Below are 18,580 nucleotides of genomic sequence, written 5' to 3'. Positions count from 1 at the left end.
AAGAAAAGAATGTTGGCTAGTTTTTCCAGTCATTCTACAAGTCAGATAGAGAGGAAGCCTATTCAAGTCTTTCTTGATCTGGGTTACCAAACCAAACCAAACAAACAAGCGAAAAAAAAGTCTAGGTAAAGAAAACAGAATTTTCATTTTTAATTTTTGTGTGGGTGTTATATTAGTCACCATACAATACACTTGTTTTTAATGTAGTGTTCCAACATTCATTGTTTACATATAACACCTAGTGCTCCAAATATACATGCCCTCCTTAATAACCACTACCAGGCTTACCCAACCCCTACCCACTTCCCTCTAAAATCCTCATTTGGTTTCTCAGAATCCACAGTCTCTCATGGTTCAATGCCCCCCAACCCCAACTTTTCCTTTACTTCACCTAATATCCTCCATGTTATTCCTTATGTTCCACAAGTAAGAGAAACCATATGGTAATTTATTTTCTCTGACTGGCTTATTTCACTCAACATAATCTCCTCTAGTCCCAACAGAATAGACTTCTACCCACTAAAGCTACAGTGGGCATGACCACTGCCAAGTGCCAACTCAGCAGATGCAACCTGAAGTCCCCGATATGGCAGCATTCCTTGACATGATCAGCTTGGGTGCAGGTTGATTACATTGGAATGTTTCCATCATGGAAGGGCAGCATTTTGTCCTGACTGACGTAGACAATTCCTTCCGATAGGGATTTGCATTCCCTGCATGCAATGCTGCTGACAAAACTACATCCATGAACTTAGAGAATTTTTTTACCCCAAATCATAGCATTTCACACAACAATGATTCTGATCAATAATCTCTCTTCACAGTAAATGAACTGCCACAATGGGTCCATACTTAGGAATTCATTGGTCTTACTATATTTCTCGCCATGCTAAAGCAATTCCTCTCATAAAATGGTGGAATGACCTTCTGCATAATTAGTTATAATACAAAGTAGGTAGCAATATGTACCAGGGCTGGAGTAAGTGTCTTCAGTTGTCTGCAAGGTCAAATATGCTTTGAATAAGCCTTTATGCCATATTGCTGTTCATACCATAGTGAAGTCCTGTAATCAAAGGATAGAAATGGGAGAGTCAACATGCATTACTACCCTTAGTTACCCACTAGCAAAATTTGTGCTTCCTGTTGCCATTTACTTATGCTTTTCTTCCTTCGAAGTCTGCATTCCAAAGGGACAAATGCTTCTAGCAGTAGACACAGAAACATTCTATTGAACAGAGGGTTAAGACTGCTGTCTGACCACTTTGGGAAGCTCATGCATTTAAATCAATAGGCAGAGAAGGAGGTTGCTGTGCTAGCTGGGGTGATTGATTTTGGCAACCAAGGAGAAATTGGACTACTCCTCCAATGGAGTAAGAAAAAGTATATATTACAATGGAGGTAAGAAAAAGTATATCTAGAAAATAGGAGATCTGACAGGACGGCACTTACTATCACCATACTCTGTGATTAAGGTCAATGGAATGTTACAACAACCCAATCTAGGCAGCACTATTAATGACCCAGACCCTTCAGTAATGAAGTTTTGTGTCACCCCATCAGTAAAGAAGCATGGCCAATTTTGGTGCTTGTTGAAGGCACATTGAATACAGAATGGGTAACAAGAGAAAGCATTTGTGAATTAGTCATGTAATTGTTACAAAAATGAAGACTGTAATTATTGTATTTACTCCTTATATCAAGAATGTGTTTGTGTACGTGAATACATATATATATATATGTATATATATATATATATATGCATATATCTTAAAAGCTTTATTTTCTTTCCTTTTTAATTATCTTATCATGAAACTGAAGATATATTGAATTTCTGTCATAGCATTTTAATATCCTTATTTTCCATTGTAGTATTTGTCTTACTGAATATCAAGGGGAAAAGTAAAAATTACCCAAAAAATTACCTTCCCTTCCTCTGGAACTTTTAGGAAATTTTCAGTTGTATGCAGGATTGTTTTATGATGTTAGGTGGAATTATGACCTTGTGTTTTCTTTTTTAGAGATTAAGTATGGCTTAAGGAGATGTGTCTTGGTGCTAGTGGATAAACAATGAACTTGTACTGGTTAGTTTTGTGTGTTAACATGCCTAGCTCACAGGGTGTTCAAATATTTGTTCGACTATTGTTTTGGGTAGTGACTATAAGCTTTTTCTGGATGATATTAATTTTGAATTGGTAGACTGAATAAAGTAGATTGCTTTCACTAATGTGTAGTCCTCATCTAATTAAATGAAGGCCTGACAATTACAGAAGGCTAACCTCCCCTGAGTAAGAGGAAAATCTCCTACCTGAGATCCTTCCAACTAACCATTAGCTCTCTCTGACTGATGACTTGCCCTGTGACACATTAACTCTTCCTTATCTAAGGAGCCTCCTGCCTATGGACCTGTACTGGGACATTGGCTTTTACTGGTTTATAGCAGTTTCTGGTCTTTAGACTCAAAATGTGAGTCTAAATTTCATCTGCACTTGCCAGCTTCCATATACATGAAAGTCAATTCTTTTAAATAAGCCTGTGTGTGTGTGTGTGTGTGTGTGTGTGTGTTCCAAATGATTCGAAATTTTCAAGGCTCAGGAGACTCAATATTATTTAGAAGTAAATGGTATCTTAAATGTTGCACATTTAATACAACCACTGTCAAAATTCCTGCAAATTCCTGACAAATTTGCTGATTGAAAAATCAGCTGAAATATTCATATGAAGTCTCAAGGGATTTTTAGTCAAAAAAATTCTTGAAAAGAAGTTGGGGCAATTGGATGGCTCAGTCCATTTATTGTCTGTCTTCTGCTCATGTCATGATTCCAGGATTTGGGGATCAAGCCTAGTGTTGGGCTCCCTCCCGGGAGGCGAGGCACACTTCTCTCTCTCCCTCTGTCTGCCAATCCCCTGCTTGTGTTTTCTATCTTCTTTCTCTCTGTCAAATAAATAAATAAGTATCTTTAAAAAAAAATAGGAAAAAGAAAAATTGTATGTCTCACATCTCCTTATTTTAAAACTTATTACAGGGATTGGTTGCGGCGGGCGGAGACGTCAGGCTCCCGCGGCCCGAGCGGCCGCCGGGCTCGCGCGGCGCAGTAGGCTCGAGTGCGCTCCGCAGCGAGGTGGTGTCTTCGGCCGTCCCGCTGTCCGCTGCCGCCGGCTGTGCCGCTAGAGCCGGGACGCGCCTCCGCGCTCCTTGCCGCCTCCATCCCCGCGGCCGCCGCTCCCCTCGCCGTCTGCACACACACCATGACGAAGAAAGAGAAGAAGTCCTTCAACCAGAGCCTAGCCGAGTGGAAGCTCTTCATCTACAACCCGACCACCGGAGAGTTTCTGGGGCGCACCGCCAAGAGCTGGGGTTTGATCTTGCTCTTCTACCTAGTCTTTTATGGATTCCTGGCTGCCCTCTTCTCATTCACAATGTGGGCTATGCTTCAGACTCTGAACGATGAAGTTCCAAAATATCGTGACCAGATTCCTAGTCCAGGACTTATGGTTTTTCCAAAACCACTAACTGCATTGGAATATTCATTCACTGTGTCTGATCCAGAGTCCTATCAAGGGTACATTGAAGACCTTAGGAAGTTTCTAAAACCTTACAATTTAGAAGAACAGAAGAACCTCACAGCCTGTCCCGATGGAGCACTTAATGAACAGAAGGGTCCAGTTTATGGTGCATGTCAGTTTCCTCTTACTTTACTTCAGGAGTGCAGTGGTGTGGATGATCCAGAGTTTGGCTACTCCAAAGGAAATCCTTGTGTTCTTGTGAAAATGAACAGAATAATTGGATTAAAACCTCAAGGAGAACCAAGGATAGAATGTACTTCAAAGAGTGAAAACACAGCAGCTCTATCAACTTATCCACCCAAAGGAACTATAGATTTAAAATATTTTCCATATTACGGGAAAAAACTGCATGTGAGTTATCTGCAGCCATTAGTTGCTGTCCAGGTCTCCTTTAATGCTACCAGCAGTACCGTAAATGAAGTAACAGTCGAGTGCAAGATTGATGGATCACCCAACCTAAAAAACCAGGATGATCGTGACAAGTTTTTAGGACGAGTTGTGTTCAAAGTCACAGCACGTGCATAGTAGGAGTTAGGCTGTCTCCACAGAGTAAATGTTGTGTTGTCTGTCTTCATTTTGTATCAGCTGGACCTGCCATTCTAGAATTACGAGCCCACCTTGGAGAAAGGTGGGGTGGTACATGACACTGGGGTAACATTATAATGTGCTTCCAGATCATAGTGTTCAGTGTCCTCACGTAACTGCCTGTTGCCTCTGCTGCCTTTTGAACCAGTGTACAGTCGCCAGAAAGGGACCGTGAACACCAATTCCGAACATGTAGTATGGGGGTCTTACCGTATTTTTATGTGGTTTAATTGCCAACTGTCTAAAGCTTAATGTGCTGTGCTATGTAAATATTTTATAGATTTAACACTGGTTAACTGTCATATTTTGATGCCAGCAAAGTTTTAGGGATAAAATGGTACCTGAACATCATCAAGTGACTCTATAGCTGCAAGAAATGTATGGGGAGAAGGTCTGTATGTGAGGAGGAAAAAAGAAAATAAAAGTGGATTTGAAAGGTTGACTTGATGTTTTGTAAAATTATTTTTTACATGCTGAATTAGTCTGTGGATCTTTTTGATTAAGAGCACAAACTTTATGTTGTAAAACATGTAAAAAATATATATACCGATGGATTATTTTTAGTGCTGGAACTAAATCTCTTATAAAGTATTTTAGACCATAGATGAAACAGCTTAAGTTAGCCACTATGAATATGCACCTAATTTTTTATGAAATTAAATTCATATGATTTAAATTGTACAATAGTTTGTGAAATATCTCGTTACTGCTTTTATTTAGCAGACTGTGGACTCTAATAAAATATAAATTGTGAAATATAAAAAAAAAACTTATTACAAATCTACAGTAATCAAAATAGTGTGGTAATGGCATTAAGACAGACATAGAAACAAATGGAATAGATTGCAGAGCCCAGAAATGCACCATTAAATATATGGTCACCTGACTTTCTACAATGGTGTCAAGATCATCCAATAGGAAAAATAGTTTGGGGAAACTAAAATTTTATGTGCAAAAGAATGACAGTAGACCACTGCCTTACACTATATACAAAATAAACTCAAAGACATCAAAGACCTGAGTACAAGAGTTAAAACTATAAAAGGTTTATTTTTTTAAAGATTTTACTAATTTGTTTAACACAGAGCAAGCAAGAGAAATAGAGAGCAAGGATAGCTGGGTGTTGGGGGGCACCTGGTGGCTCACTCCTTAAGCATCTGCCTTCAGCTCAGGACATGATCCCAGAGTTATGGAATCCAGCCCTTCGTTGAACTGTTGGCTCTGTGGGAAGCCTGCGTTTCCCTCTCCCACTGCTTGTGTTCCCTCTTTGGCTCTCTCTCTCTCTGTCAAATAAATAAAATTTAAAAATAAATATATAAAAGCACAAGCAACTAGAATGGCATGCAGTGGGGGAATCAGGTACCTGGCTCAGCAAAGAGCCTGATACAGGGCTCAGTCCTAGTACCCTGGGATCATGACCTGAGCCAAAGGCAGCCACTTAACCAACTGAGTCACCTAGGCCTCCCAAAACTATAAAATGTTTAGAAGAAAATATAAATGAAAAACAAAAGCTTTAAGACATTACCTTAGGAAACAATTTCTTGAATATGACCCCAAAACACAGGATACAGAACAAATAAATAAATAAATTGAACTAACTCAAAGTTAAAAACTTCTGAAGAAGGCCACAGTCAACAGAGTGAAAAGGTAACTGATTTAACTCCTAAAACTCAATATCAACAAAACAAATGAAAAAAAAAATTCTCAAAAAAAATATACAAATGGACAATGAGCACATGAAAAAATATCCAAGTTCACTAAACACACATATGCATACCGTTCATAAGATTATAGGTGCAGCCACTATGAAAGACAGCAAGACATTCTTCAGAAAGCTAACAATACAATGACTAAGTGATCTCAAATTTCCACTTCCAGGTATATAGCAAAACCACTGGAAGTGGGGATTAAAAGAGATATGAGTACCCTCATGTCCATATCAGCATTAGTCTTGACAGCCAAAATAGGTAAGGAACTCAAGTTTCCATCAACATATGAACAAACATAATGTGGTACACATACAATGGAATATTATTCAGCATAGAAAAAGAAGGAATTTTTGAGCCATGCTTCAAGACCAATACGCTTTGATGACATATCAAATGAAATACACCATTTATGTTTCATAAACTTGATTTAAAAAAAAAACTTTATTTATTTGACAGATAGAGATCACAAGTCGGGAGAGAGGCAGGCAGAGAGAGAGAGAGAGAGAGAGGAGGAATTAGGCTCCCTGCTGAGCAGAGAACCTGATGTGGGGTTCAATCCCGGGACCCTGGGATCATGACCCAAGCCAAAGGCACTAACCCACTGAGCCACTCAGACACCCTAATAAACTTTATATTTTGTAACAGATTTCTATTTACAGGAAAATCCTATATGCTCTATGTTCAGTTTCCTCCGTTGCCATCTGACATAGAATAGTACATTAGCTCACAAGTGAATAACTTTATGGGAACACATTATTTTTAACTAACAACCATGTTTTATTCAAAATACTTTCACTTAATGGCATTTTTCTTCTCCAGAATTTCATTCAGCATACCACATTAAATTCAGTTGATGTGTTTTCTTCAGCACCTCCAGACAGTGAGTTTCTCTAGATAATCTCTTATTTATTTCAAGTACACCTAACGTACAGCATTTTATTACTTTCAGGTGTGAAAAATAAGAATTCTACATTTCTATAGCCAACTCAGTGCCCATCACAATAATTCTGCTCGACTTTTCTTATTTTTGATAAACTTGACTGTTTGGAGCAGAACTAGTGATACTTTTCATATAAAAACCTTCATTTGGGGTTTGTTTGATATTTTACTCAAGATTGAACTGGGCTAATGGGTTATTGGGAGAAAGATCAGAGAAGCAAAGTGCCATTTGCATCAGATCATGCCAGTGGGTACCCATTTTCAATGTGACTCATTGTTGGTGTTAACCTTGATCACCTGGTTGAGGTAGTGTTTGCCACATTTCTCCTCTGTAAATTTACTCCCCCCTTTGCCCCCTCCCCATCCAATTTCACAGTGAGCCTTTGGAAGGAATTAACTTATGTACAACCTACAAATAAAAGATTTAGAGTTATCCTATAACCCTTTGAGAGAAGATAACTTCTAATCTCAGTAGGGATTCTTTTATATGGGAGATTAGTCTATTATTACCTAATTACTAGATGTTTATTTAAGTGTTTAGCATCATAATAAAAGTGTGGATTTTTAAATTAGGAATTACATTTCAAATTAGTGTCATTTATTTTGTTCCTCAACTGTTTCTAACTTTTGCCACTGGGAGTGTCTTCCCATTGGCTTTTGTGTCCCTTTGGCATATTCTAATCACAATGAATGTACGTGTGTGTGTGTGTATGTATGTATGTATGTGTGTGTATTTGTGTGTGTTTGTGTGTGTTAGCAATTCCTTACCTTGTAGAATTAAAAAAAAAAAAATGTCTGATTGGGGCACCTGGGTAGCTCAGTCCATTAAGCTTCTTCCTTCAGCTCAGGTCATGATCTCAAGGGTGCTGGGATACAGCCCCGCATGGAGCTTCTTTCTCAGTGAGAAGCCTAGTTCTCCATCTCCCTCTGCCTGACACTCTCCCAGCTTCTGGACTTTCTCTCTCTCTCAGGCTCTGTCTCTCTGTCAAATAAATAAATATTAAAAAAAAAAAAAAAGATGTTCCAGTTCATCTTGTATATTCGCTGCCTCAGACATAGAATCAGTCATTTATTTAAGAAGTCCAAATTCATTTGCTTGGATAATGGTATCAGTAACCATGGCCTGGCACTAGATCACTAGATAATCACTGTTTTTGTTGATGCTGTTGTCGTTGTTTTTGTTTTATTTTTGTTTGTTTTGTTTTTGTTTTTGTTTGTTTACTCCAAAGGACTTTGTTTTTTACATTTTTATTTTTTAATTTATTTTCAATTTCCAGAATTCATTGTTTATGCATCACACCCAGTGCTCCATGCAATGTGTGCCCTCCACGATACCCACCACTAGGCTCAGCCAACCTCCCACTCCCCTCCCCTCCAAAACCCTCAGTTTGTTTCTGAGTCCACAGTCTGTCATGGTTCATCTCCCCCTCCAATTTCCCTCAACTCACTATTCCTCTCCATCCCCCCAAGTCATGATAATCACTGTTTTTTTTTTTATATTTTTATCCCTTAAATTATAGCTAAAAAGACACCATTTTGGCCCAAAGAAACACCTTTTCTCCATAATCTAAAAATAAATATTGAAGTTAAGCAGAGAGAGTCAATTATCATATGGTTTCACTTATTTGTGGAGCATAAGAAATAACACGGAGGACATAGGGAGATGGAGATGAGAAGGGAGTTGGGAGATTTGGAGGGGGAGATGAACCATGAGTGACTGTGGACTCTGAAAAACAATCTGAGGGTTTTGGTGGGGCAGGGGGTGGGAGGTTGGGTGAGCCTGGTGGTGGGTATTATGGAGGGCATGTATTGCATGGAGCACTGGGTGTGGTGCATAAACAATGAATTCTGGGACACTGAAAAGAAATTTAAAAAATAAATAAAAATCTAAAAAAATAAATAAAAACCAAATAAATAAATAATTTTTGAAGATTAAGTTCTTTATTCCATCTAGCTCATGCTTCCTAATTAAAAGGGAAGGGGCACTTCAGGGAATCACCTTCCCCGGACTCCATATTTTGCATCATTCATGTTTAAATACTGCTACAGGAAAGGCAAAGGAGAGGCATTTCCCAGTCAACATTCCGTGTGAAAGTTGATTTCAGAAAATGTGGGATGAATTCAGGACCATCTTTGTTATCTGGCAGGGAGCAAGAACCTGAACATCGGTGATATCAAAAGAAATCAGACAGAGTTTTAGAAACACTTTTTTTTTTTTTAATTGACATTTGAGCAAAACATGGCAAAATAACTTTGAGAAAAGAAGAGACAACTGAACTGCCCACTCTTTGTGTAAGCTCTTATCAAAACTGGTAAGATTTGTGTTGGGCATTAACATAACCTTATTTAATACTCAGAGAAAGTTATCTGATAAATGCCACACTTGTGGCATTTGTGGAAGGATAAAAAGTTTAGAGAATTTTCTGGAAGTACATCACAATCCAAACTGAATAGATGGAATACAAGACATGCACATGGGCTCCTCATGGAGAGATAAGCAAATAGAAATTATATCTATTCCAGTGTTCCAGAAAATGCTCCATAGAGAAGATGATTATACTTTGGGTGGAGTAGGCTTCCCTTTTCAGTGGGAACTGCATACTGAATAAGACCAAACACTATCAAATTGTATCAATGGGAAATTCTCTTAATTATTTCATTCATTTTATGATACTTATTATTAAACATACACTTCTTTTAAACATAGGATTTTTATACATCTTCAATTCAGCAGCGAACAGATAAAAATTCCCTTCCTTATGTTGCTTTGTTCAAATGTATGTTTTTCTTTTAATTATTATGTGAATGATACAAATGGCTTAGTCTATAACCCTCCCATAGATAGATGATAGGTGATAGAGATCTATGATAAATAGATCATAGATAGATGATAGATAGATATCTTTTTTATAATATTTAACTGTTAGAAATCATGGACAATATCACATTCCTGTCTGTTGAAGAGCTGGATAAAGAGCATATCTGGTGAAATCCTAAGAGTTCAGGGCAAACTGTAGTGAATGTCAGTGTGGTTGGGATATGATGTGGTTAAGAGCCTTGAGTCCAGAACTGCCTCCAGAGCTGACTCACCCTCTTACACAGACATTTAGATCTTACTCTGGCCCTGGGAATTTTGCTGTTTCTGCAGTCTGTCAGAAGACAATCGTTATCATCCAGTAATATGCCAATGTGATTAACAAACCATCTACTAAGAGAAGGTTTTTAAAAGCTTTATTTTCAGTGCAGCATCATTATGACATATTTTCAATTACTAAAGGGAACATTTTAAAAGGTAAGTCATCCTCCTAACTTTGATTCCAAGAATACAATTTCCCCACCCTAAAGTCATATTATGCAATCTCAGTACTCTCTTAAATATGAGATATGAGACCATGAGTGTGTGATATATATTGTTCTGCTCTTAATGAAAACATTACCATCCTCATCATACAGTCCTGAATTCTATCATTTCACAACATATTTTAGAAACCATTACACATGTATAACCACTGCTTTTTTTTTTTTTTTTTTTTTTTTTAATGATTGCATAAAACACTGTCCCCAACTCACTTAGGTTCCTTCTGATGGGTATTGAAGTGGTCTCACCTTTTGCCAACATGGAAAGGACTGTTGTGATTGTCTTTGTGCCTGTGAGTGAGACTACTTACAGCAAATGGAAGCACTAGACTTGTGTCTATTTTCCACTGAAATATCCTCAATGCTGAAAATCACTCCCTGAGAGACGGCATCCCCTTAAACTCCTACCAAGAATGTGTGGGATCAATTGTTTCTGGCAGCATTTTCAGCAGTGTTTATTAAGAGACATTTATCCAAAAAAGGTCTCTTGGTTAATATGACAGGTGAAAGGATATATAATTGGAATTTAAATTGAATGTATTTTTCTAGTAATGAAATTGCTAATCTTTACAAATTATGTTTAATGAGAAGAGTTTCTTTTAAAATCAGTTCTCTTGCCCATTTTTATTTGCACTGGTTTATTTTTAAAGATTTTGTTTATTTATTTATTTAAAGGGAGAACCAAACCAGGGAAAGGGGCAGAAGGAAAGAGACAGATAGAATCTTAAACTGGTCATAGTATGTTCTTATAATAGTTTGTATTTCTTTGGTGTTAGTTGTGATCTCTCCTCTTTCATTCATGATTTTATTTATTTGGGTCCTTTCTCTTTTCTTTTTGATAAGTCGGGCCAGGGGTTTATCAATTTTATTAATTCTTTCAAAGAACCAGCTCCTAGTTTCGTTGATTTGTTCTATTATTTTTTTGGTTTCTATTTCATTGATTTCTGCTCTGATCTTTATGATTTCTCTTCTCCTGCTGGGCTTAGGGTTTCTTTCTTGTTCTTTCTCCAGCTCCTTTAGGTGTAGGGATAGGTTGTGTACCTGAGACCTTTCTTGTTTCTTGAGAAAGGCTTGTACCGCTATATATTTTCCTCTCAGGACTGCCTTTGTTGTGTCCCACAGATTTTGAACCGTTGTATTTTCATTATCATTTGTTTCCATGATTTTTTTCAATTCTTCTTTAATTTCCTGGTTGACCCATTCATTCTTTAGAAGGATACTGTTTAGTCTCCATGTATTTGGGTTCTTTCCAAACTTCCTTTTGTGGTTGAGTTCTAGCTTTAGAGCATTGTGGTCTGAAAATATGCAGGGAATGATCCCAATCTTTTGATACCGGTTGAGTCCTGATTTAGGACCGAGGATGTGATCTATTCTGGAGAATGTTCCATGTGCACTAGAGAAGAATGTGTATTCTGTTGCTTTGGGATGAAATGCTCTGAATATATCTGTGATGTCCATCTGGTCCAGTGTGTCGTTTAAGGCCTTTATTTCCTTGCTGATCTTTTGCTTGGATGACCTGTCTATTTCAGTGAGGGGAGTGTTAAAGTCCCCTACTATTATTGTATTATTGTTGATGTGTTTCTTTGATTTTGTTATTAATTGGTTTATATAGTTGGCTGCTCCCACATTAGGGGCATAGATATTTAAAATTGTTAAATCTTCTTGTTGGACAGACCCTTTGAGTATGATATAGTGTCCTTCCTCATCTCTTATTATAGTCTTTGGCTTAAAATCTAATTGATCTGATATAAGGATTGCCACTCCTGCTTTCTTCTGATGTCCATTAGCATGGTAAATTCTTTTCCACCCCCTCACTTTAAATCTGGAGGTGTCTTCGGGCTTAAAATGTGTTTCTTGGAGGCAACATATAGATGGGTTTTGTTTTTTTATCCATTCTGATACCCTGTGTCTTTTGACAGGGGCATTTAGCCCATTCACATTCAGGGTAAGTATTGAGAGATATGAATTTAGTGCCATTGTATTGCCTGTAAGGTGACTGTTACTGTATATGGTCTCTGTTCCTTTCTGATCTACCACTTGTAGGCTCTCTCTTTGCTTAGAGGACCCCTTTCAATATTTCCTGTAGAGCTGGTTTGGTATTTGCAAATTCTTTCAGTTGTTGTTTGTCCTGGAAGCTTTTAATCTCTCCTTCTATTTTCAATGATAGCCTAGCTGGATATAGTATTCTTGGCTGCATGTTTTTCTCGTTTAGTGCTCTGAAAATATCATGCCAGCTCTTTCTGGCCTGCCAGGTCTCTGTGGATAAGTCAGCTGCCAATCTAATATTTTTACCATTGTATGTTACAGACTTCTTTTCCCGGGCTGCTTTCAGGATTTTCTCTTTGTCATTGAGACTTGTAAATTTTACTATTAGGTGACGGGGTGTGGGCCTATTCTTATTGATTTTGAGGGGCGTTCTCTGAACCTCCTGAATTTTGATGCTCGTTCCCTTTGCCATATTGGGGAAATTCTCCCCAATAATTCTCTCCAGTATACCTTCTGCTCCCCTCTCTCTTTCTTCTTCTTCTGGAATCCCAATTATTCTAATGTTGTTTCGTCTTATGGTGTCACTTATCTCTCGAATTCTCCCCTCGTGGTCCAGTAGCTGTTTGTCCCTCTTTTGCTCAGCTTCTTTATTCTCTGTCATTTGGTCTTCTATATCACTAATTCTTTCTTCTGCCTCATTTATCCTAGCAGTTAGAGCCTCCATTTTTGATTGCACCTCATTAATAGCTTTTTTGATTTCACCTTGGTTAGATTTTAGTTCTTTTATTTCTCCAGAAAGGGCTTTTATATCTCTCGAGAGGGTTTCTCTAATATCTTCCATGCCTTTTTCGAGCCCGGCTAGAACCTTGAGAATTGTCATTCTGAACTCTAGATCTGACATATTACTGATGTCTGTATTGATTAGGTCCCTAGCCTTCGGTACTGCCTCTTGTTCTTTTTTTTGTGTTGAATTTTTATGTCTTGTCATTTTGTCCAGATAAGTGTAAATGAAGGGGCAAGTAAAATACTAAAAGGGTGGCAACAACCCCAGGAAAATATGCTTTAACCAAATTAGAAGAGATCCAAAATCGTGAGTGGGGAGAAAGGGGATAAAAAGAGGTTCAAAAAGGAAGAAAGAAAGAAAAAAAAAAAAAAACAAAAAGAAAAGAAAAAAAAAAAGAAAAGAAAAGAATTTTTAAAAAAAGAAAACACCTAAGAAAAATGTAAAAAAGAAAAAATATATATATTAGATAAACTAGTAAAAAATCGTTAAAAAAGAAAAAGGTAACAGTTAAAAAAAAAAAAAATTTACCCGAAGGCGAGAAAAAAAAAAAATGAAAAAGAAAAAATTAAATTAACTGCAAGACTAAAAAAAATCACAGGAAAAAAGCCATGAGTTCCGTGTTTGGCTTTCTCCTCCTCTGGAATTCTGCTGCTCTCCTTGGTATTGAAACCGCACTCCTTGTTAGGTGAACTTGGTCTCGGCTGGATTTCTTGTTGATCTTCTGGGGGAGGGGCCCGGTGTAGTGATTCTCAAGTGTCTTTGCCCCAGGCGGAATTACACCGCCCTTACCCGGGGCCGGGGTGAGTAATCCGCTCGGGTTTGCTTTCAGGAGCTTTTGTTACCTGAGCGCTTTCCGTAGAGTTCCAGAGGACGGGAATACAAATGGCGGCCTCCTGGTTTCTGGCCCGGAGGAGCCGAGAGCCCAGGGCCCCACTCCTCAGTGCGCCCTCAGAGAACAGCGCCCAGTTACTCCCGTCTGCCTGACCTCCGGCCGCGCTCCGAGCTCACCGAGCCTGCGACCGGTTCAAGGTAACACGGAGCTGCGAGCTTACTGTCGGCTCTGTCTCTGTAGCCGGCTTTCCCGTTCCAATACCCGCAAGCTCTGCGACACTCAGACACCCCCGATCCTTCTATGACCCTGCGGGACCTGAGGCCACGCTGACCCCGCGTGGGCTTCGCCCCGGTTTAGCCTCTGGAGCGATGTCCCTCAGCGGAACAGACTTTTAAAAGTCCTGATTTTGTGCACGGTTGCTCCGCTGCTTGCCGGGAGCCGGCCCCTCCCCCCGGGGTCTATCTTCCCGTCGCTTTGGATTCACTTCTCCGCCGGTCCTACCTTTCAGAAAGTGGTTGTTTTTCTGTTTCCAGAATTGCTGTTCTTCTTCTCTTCGATCTGCCGATGGATTTTCAGGTGTTTGCAATCTTTAGATAAGCTATCTAGCTGATCTACGGCTAGCTGAAGCAGTCTCAACTCTATGGCAATAAATTTGACAATCTGGAAGAAATGGATGCATTCCTAGAAACATATAAACTACCACAACTGAACCAGGAAGAAATAGAAAGCCTGAACAGACCCATAACCAGTAAGGAGATTGAAACAGTCATTAAAAATCTCCAAACAAACAAAAGCCCAGGGCCAGACGGCTTCCCGGGGGAATTCTACCAAACATTTAAAGAAGAACTAATTCCTATTCTCCTGAAACTGTTCCAAAAAATAGAAATGGAAGGAAAACTTCCAAACTCATTTTATGAAGCCAGCATCACCTTGATCCCAAAACCAGACAAGGATCCCACCAAAAAAGAGAGCTATAGACCGATATCCTTGATGAACACAGATGCGAAAATACTCAACAAAATACTAGCAATAGGATTCAACAGTACATTAAAAAGATTATTCACCACGACCAAGTGGGATTTATTCCAGGGCTGCAAGGTTGGTTCAACATCCGCAAATCAGTCAATGTGATACAACACATCAATAAAAGAAAGAACAAGAACCATATGATACTCTCAATAGATGCTGAAAAAGCATTTGACAAAGTACAACATCCTTTCCTGATCAAAACTCTTCAAAGTGTAGGGATAGAGGGCACATACCTCAATATCATCAAAGCCATCTATGAAAAACCCACCGCAAATATCATTCTCAATGGAGAAAAACTGAAAGCTTTTCCGCTAAGGTCAGGAACACGGCAGGGATGTCCATTATCACCACTGCTATTCAACATCGTACTAGAGGTCCTAGCCTCAGCAATCAGACAACAAAAGGAAATTAAAGGCATCCAAATCGGCAAAGAAGAAGTCAAATTATCACTTTTCGCAGATGATATGATACTATATGTGGAAAACCCAAAAGACTCCACTCCAAAACTGCTAGAACTTATACAGGAATTCAGTAAAGTGTCAGGATATAAAATCAATGCACAGAAATCAGTTGCATTTCTCTACACCAACAGCAAGACAGAAGAAAGAGATATTAAGGAGTCAATCCCATTTACAATTGCATCCAAAACCATAAGATACCTAGGAATAAACCTAACCAAAGAGACACAGAATCTATACTCAGAAAACTATAAAGTACTCATGAAAGAAATTGAGGAAGACACAAAGAAATGGAAAAATGTTCCATGCTCCTGGATTGGAAGAATAAATATTGTGAAAATGTCTATGCTACCTAAAGCAATCTACACATTTAATGCAATTCCTATCAAAGTACCATCCATCTTTTTCAAAGAAATGGAACAAATAATGCTAAAATTTATATGGAACCAGAAAAGACCTCGAATAGCCAAAGGGATATTGAAAAAGAAAGCCAACGTTGGTGGCATCACAATTCCGGACTTCAAGCTCTATTACAAAGCTGTCATCATCAAGACAGCATGGTACTGGCACAAAAACAGACACATAGATCAATGGAACAGATTAGAGAGCCCAGAAATAGACCCTAAAATCTATGGTCAACTAATCTTCGACAAAACAGGAAAGAATGTCCAATGGAAAAAAGACAGCCTTTTCAATAAATGGTGCTGGGAAAATTGGACAGCCACATGCAGAAAAATGAAATTGGACCATTTCCTTACACCACACACAAAAATAGACTCAAAATGGATGAAGGACCTCAATGTACGAAAGGAATCCATCAAAATCCTTGAGGAGAACACGGGCAGCAACCTCTTCGACCTCTGCCGCAGCAACATCTTCCTAGGAACAACGCAAAAGGCAAGGGAAGCAAGGGAAAAAATGAACTACTGGGATTTCATCAAGATCAAAAGCTTTTGCACAGCAAAGGAAACAGTTAACAAAATCAAAAGACAACTGACAGAATGGGAGAAGATATTTGCAAACGACATATCAGATAAAGGACTAGTGTCCAGAATCTATAAAGAACTTAGCAAACTCAACACCCAAAGAACAAATAATCCAATCAAGAAATGGGCAGAGGACATGAACAGACATTTCTGCAAAGAAGACATCCAGATGGCGAACAGACACATGAAAAAGTGCTCCATATCACTCGGCATCAGGGAAATACAAATCAAAACCACAATGAGATATCACCTCACACCAGTCAGAATGGCTAAAATCAACAAGTCAGGAAATGACAGATGCTGGCGAGGATGCGGAGAAAGGGGAACCCTCCTACACTGTTGGTGGGAATGCAAGCTGGTGCAGCCACTCTGGAAAACAGCATGGAGGTTCCTCAAAATGTTGAAAATAGAACTGCCCTATGACCCAGCAATTGCACTATTGGGTATTTAACCTAAAGATACAAATGTAGTGATCCAAAGGGGCACGTGCACCCGAATGTTTATAGCAGCAATGTCCACAATAGCCAAACTATGGAAAGAACCTAGATGTCCATCAACAGATGAATGGATCAAGAAGATGTGGTATATATACACAATGGAATACTATGCAGCCATCAAAAGAAATGAAATCTTGCCATTTGCAACAACATGGATGGAACTAGAGCGTATCATGCTTAGCGAAATAAGTCAAGCAGAGAAAGACAACTATCATATGATCTCCCTGATATGAGGAAGTGGTGATACAACATGGAGGCTTAAGTGGGTAGAAGAAGAATAAATGAAACAAGATGGGATTGGGAGGGAGACAAACCATAAGTGACTCTTAATCTCACAAAACAAACTGAGGGTTGCCGGGGGGAGGTGGTTTGGGAGAAGGGGTTGGGATTATGGACATTGGGGAGGGCATGTGATTTGGTGAGTGCTGTGAAGTGTGTAAACCTGGTGATTCACAGACCTGTACCCCTGGGGATAAAAATATATGTTTATAAAAAATTTAAAAAAAAAAAAAAAAAAAAAAAAAAAGAATCTTAAACTGGGTCTGTACCCAGCATGAAGCCCAGAGTGGGACTTAATCTCACAATCCTGAGATCATGATCTGAGTGGAAATCAAGAGTCGGACACTTAACCAGCTGAGACACCCAAGTACTCTCTTCACTGTGCTTTTAAAAATTGACCTCTGAAATGCATTTATATTTTAGAAAATTATGCTTTTGTCTTGAATACATGTTGTAAAAGTACATAATGCCTTGGCACTTGTGCATTTAATTGTAGTACTATATGGAAAATGTATGTGAAGAGGACAGAGAAGGTTTTTTTCCACTGTTTGGCAGAGATAAATAAATATTAGTTACCTCTTTTTTCTAACTTCTCTTACTTACGTCCTAGTATGGGATGCTCAAGAAAATAGATTTCAGGAATTCTATTGAAAACTTTCAGCTATGACGTGGAAATTCCTTAGCTTATTTTCTAAATCCCTGGTGCTTAAAATAACATGAAATGAGAAAGAATATTTTGACTTATGCCAATTGTTTTCTATTTGCCCTCTATTTTAGTCTCAGTCTCTCCTTGTGCCTTAAGAAAATATGTGGATATATTCATTGATACATTGAATTAGGCGAAGAATTCAACTTTGTACAAAATAGTATGATTTTTAAAGTACCAAGTTTTGTAACACAAAATAAATTTAAAACTATACAAAACTAGAAGTTATTGAGAGTTAAAGTAACAGGAAATAAACAATCAATGTAACAGATTTAGATACATTTCATTATACTGGACCAATTGACTGAATTCTCACTGCTAAAATAAGGTTCTCGCTTGTTCTCTCCCCCCCACCCTTTTCGGTTTCATTATGGAAAACACTACCAGATTCTGAAACATTCCTTGAATGTTCAGAATATTACTAGAAGACACTTCACAACTCATTTGTCAGGTTCAAATGGTGTGAGTGCACATTATGCAAATCATGCATGATTTTTCTTCATTTATCTACATTCTACCCTAACTGGTCCTTGCTGTAAACAAAACAAAGATATTCAGCTCAGAAAGATAGCCTCTTACCAAATCCCCTAAATTAATATTTATTATGCCTGAGGAATCAAGTACTGTTTCATTATTGATATATTTCACTACTTCCATTAGCAATTAGGTGAATAGATTGTGAATGAATTTTATGACTTGCACTTTATTCAAAAGAAAACAACACAAAAAGTAAGGGATTACCCACTGGTAAGTGGCACATCCATTATCAAGCATATGGATTTGAGCCTCCAAATGGAGTATTCATTTCATATTGTTTTTTCCTTTGCAGATTATTTTTAACCAGTGCTTTCTCCACTTTGCCTGAAAAA

At 38.4% G+C, this 18,580-nt stretch overlaps 1 protein-coding gene across 1 annotated transcript; it reads left to right on the top strand.

Moving 5' to 3' along the window:
• The first annotated feature begins 3,035 nt into the window (after positions 1-3,035).
• On the top strand, positions 3,036-4,589 carry LOC131812672 (sodium/potassium-transporting ATPase subunit beta-3-like). The gene has a single exon (XM_059142500.1). It carries the CDS (start codon positions 3,247-3,249, stop codon positions 4,087-4,089), a length of 843 nt encoding a protein of 280 aa, XP_058998483.1. The 5' UTR covers positions 3,036-3,246; the 3' UTR covers positions 4,090-4,589.
• Positions 4,590-18,580: the final 13,991 nt, after the last annotated feature.

Source organism: Mustela lutreola, chromosome 1 (assembly GCF_030435805.1).
Source record: "Mustela lutreola isolate mMusLut2 chromosome 1, mMusLut2.pri, whole genome shotgun sequence".
NCBI classification, from domain to species: Eukaryota; Metazoa; Chordata; class Mammalia; order Carnivora; family Mustelidae; genus Mustela; species Mustela lutreola.
This window is presented reverse-complemented; position numbering and strand designations above follow the sequence as displayed.

What these genes read in the sequence shown, in the direction of transcription:
- LOC131812672 (XM_059142500.1), top strand. Translation starts at nt 3,247, where the DNA reads ATGACGAAGAAAGAGAAGAAGTCCTTCAACCAGAGCCTAGCCGAGTGG.